Source organism: Arachis ipaensis, chromosome B03 (assembly GCF_000816755.2).
Source record: "Arachis ipaensis cultivar K30076 chromosome B03, Araip1.1, whole genome shotgun sequence".
Classification (NCBI taxonomy): domain Eukaryota; kingdom Viridiplantae; phylum Streptophyta; class Magnoliopsida; order Fabales; family Fabaceae; genus Arachis; species Arachis ipaensis.
Window position 1 is genome coordinate 6796754 of NC_029787.2, and position 1896 is coordinate 6798649.

The 1896-nt window shown below is 26.6% G+C and overlaps 1 protein-coding gene across 1 annotated transcript in view; it reads right to left on the reverse strand.

Moving 5' to 3' along the window:
* The window catches only part of LOC107628918 (probable NAD(P)H dehydrogenase (quinone) FQR1-like 1), a 3300-nt gene continuing 1955 nt past the window's right edge, over positions 552-1896 (reverse strand). Inside the window, exon 2 of the mRNA XM_016331552.2 lies at positions 552-996. Within this exon, the coding sequence (XP_016187038.1) occupies positions 765-996 (232 nt within the window). The 3' untranslated portion in view covers positions 552-764. The remainder of the gene's footprint in view (positions 997-1896) is intronic.

Below are 1896 nucleotides of genomic sequence, written 5' to 3' on the forward strand. Positions count from 1 at the left end.
CTAATTGTTATTTAAAAAATAAAAAAAGAAAACAATAACCTTAGAAATTGCTATTAATAACTTATATCAAACTCATGTCTGTGTTGTCAACCCTACTTGAGGCTCAAGCAATTGTGTTGCTTATAATCTTTTGACTGATATGTTGCGTTTGATTTTAGGATCTTTATTAGTAAAGCATCTACGAATGCTCTCATAATTAGTTATAAATTTTGGACTAATGTGTTGACCATGAACCAAGAAAATAATAAAAATGTATTGGGGGACTAACTAATTGATTCATTGATGTCAAATTTAATCAGTGTTCGTCTTTCTGCAGCTTATTTAGCAATAAAAAACTTTCATTAATTAAAAAAATTCTAAAAGTTGTCAATTCAGTGATCGTTTCTCAACAAATAAATAATCATAGATGATGAAGAGGTTAAATTAAATTCTTCAAAGTTAAGATGATCTTATTAACAGTAAAATTAATCAAATTATCATATGATATGAATACAGTTTAACAAGCATCAAACTCAAGAATCCAAAGAAGTTACGATTATAAGGAGAATTAGTGTCATATAAATGTAATAAATAACAAATAATCACAAAGTACAACATACATTTTTTCTTGGAATGAAGACAGTGAAGAACAAGCTAAGGTTCCTAACCATTATGACTAATAACAAACTCAACATTTGAATATAGACACAAAAACATTGAATGGAAGATATTTTGAGAATAATAATGCTGGTTTATAATCATTATTGAAATGAGCAACATAGAATCTAATCCTTGTTGGCTAATTTCTTGACAATTGTGGCCATGTACTTGCCTTGATACTCAGCAGTGGCTAACTCTGTTTCACTTGCTTGCCTTGAACCATCACCAGCAAAAGTTCCAGCACCATAAGGTGTTCCTCCTTTGATGGAATCCATTCCAAACATTCCAGCACCAAAGGTATAACCAATTGGAACATAGAGCATTCCATGGTGGACTAACTGTGTTATTGCTGTCCAACTACAACATAATAAAATGTTACATTTGCCAAATTAAAGTTAGTGGATGGACCCTTATTAATCATATCACAATCATGATAATGACTCGAAAAAAATTTGAGATACATAATAATTGAATATTTTATTAATCATATCACAATACATTTTTGGGTATATACATCCAATTCTTCTATATTAAAATTTTTGGGGCAAAAAATGTTTGGCTTCCGATATATTTTTTCTGATTATTAGATGGAATCAATATATAAGGAAACAATATTAGATTAAGCAACAATGATAAGTATGTATTACCATCTTATGTTGATATTACTTCATGAGTTTGTGAAGATTCTACATCAACTAAAGAATCATATAGGGACCTACACTGACCCTACCAAAACATATTTTTTCCCCTAAAAAGACTAATAATACCCGCACCAAGAATAAACAATTCATGTATTGAAATCATATTCACTACTAAGCTGGCTACAATTGTAAAGTTCCGATCCACCACCAATAACGGATATGGTTATATTAAAACTTGCTGTGATTTCCAGACTCTCAATGAACTATATCTTTTCTCTAATAGATAATAAGCACATTATTATGATTCATGTTGCAAACATTCAAAGAAGTTTAAGGTCAGTTTAGATAACTTTTTTTGAAAAAATTGCTTAAACAATAAATATTTATATTAAAAATAATTTATAAATAAATTATTTTATATTTAATTTTTTAATTCCAAAAATATTTATTTTAAAAGAAATATAATAAAAAAAATTTATTATGAGAAAAAATTTTTTTTAACTTTTTCATAAACACTTAAATAACTTTTAAAAAAATTATAATTTAATTGAAAATTATACTAGACATTAATACTATATCTTTTTATAAATTTAAAAATTAAAAAAATACTTATAAA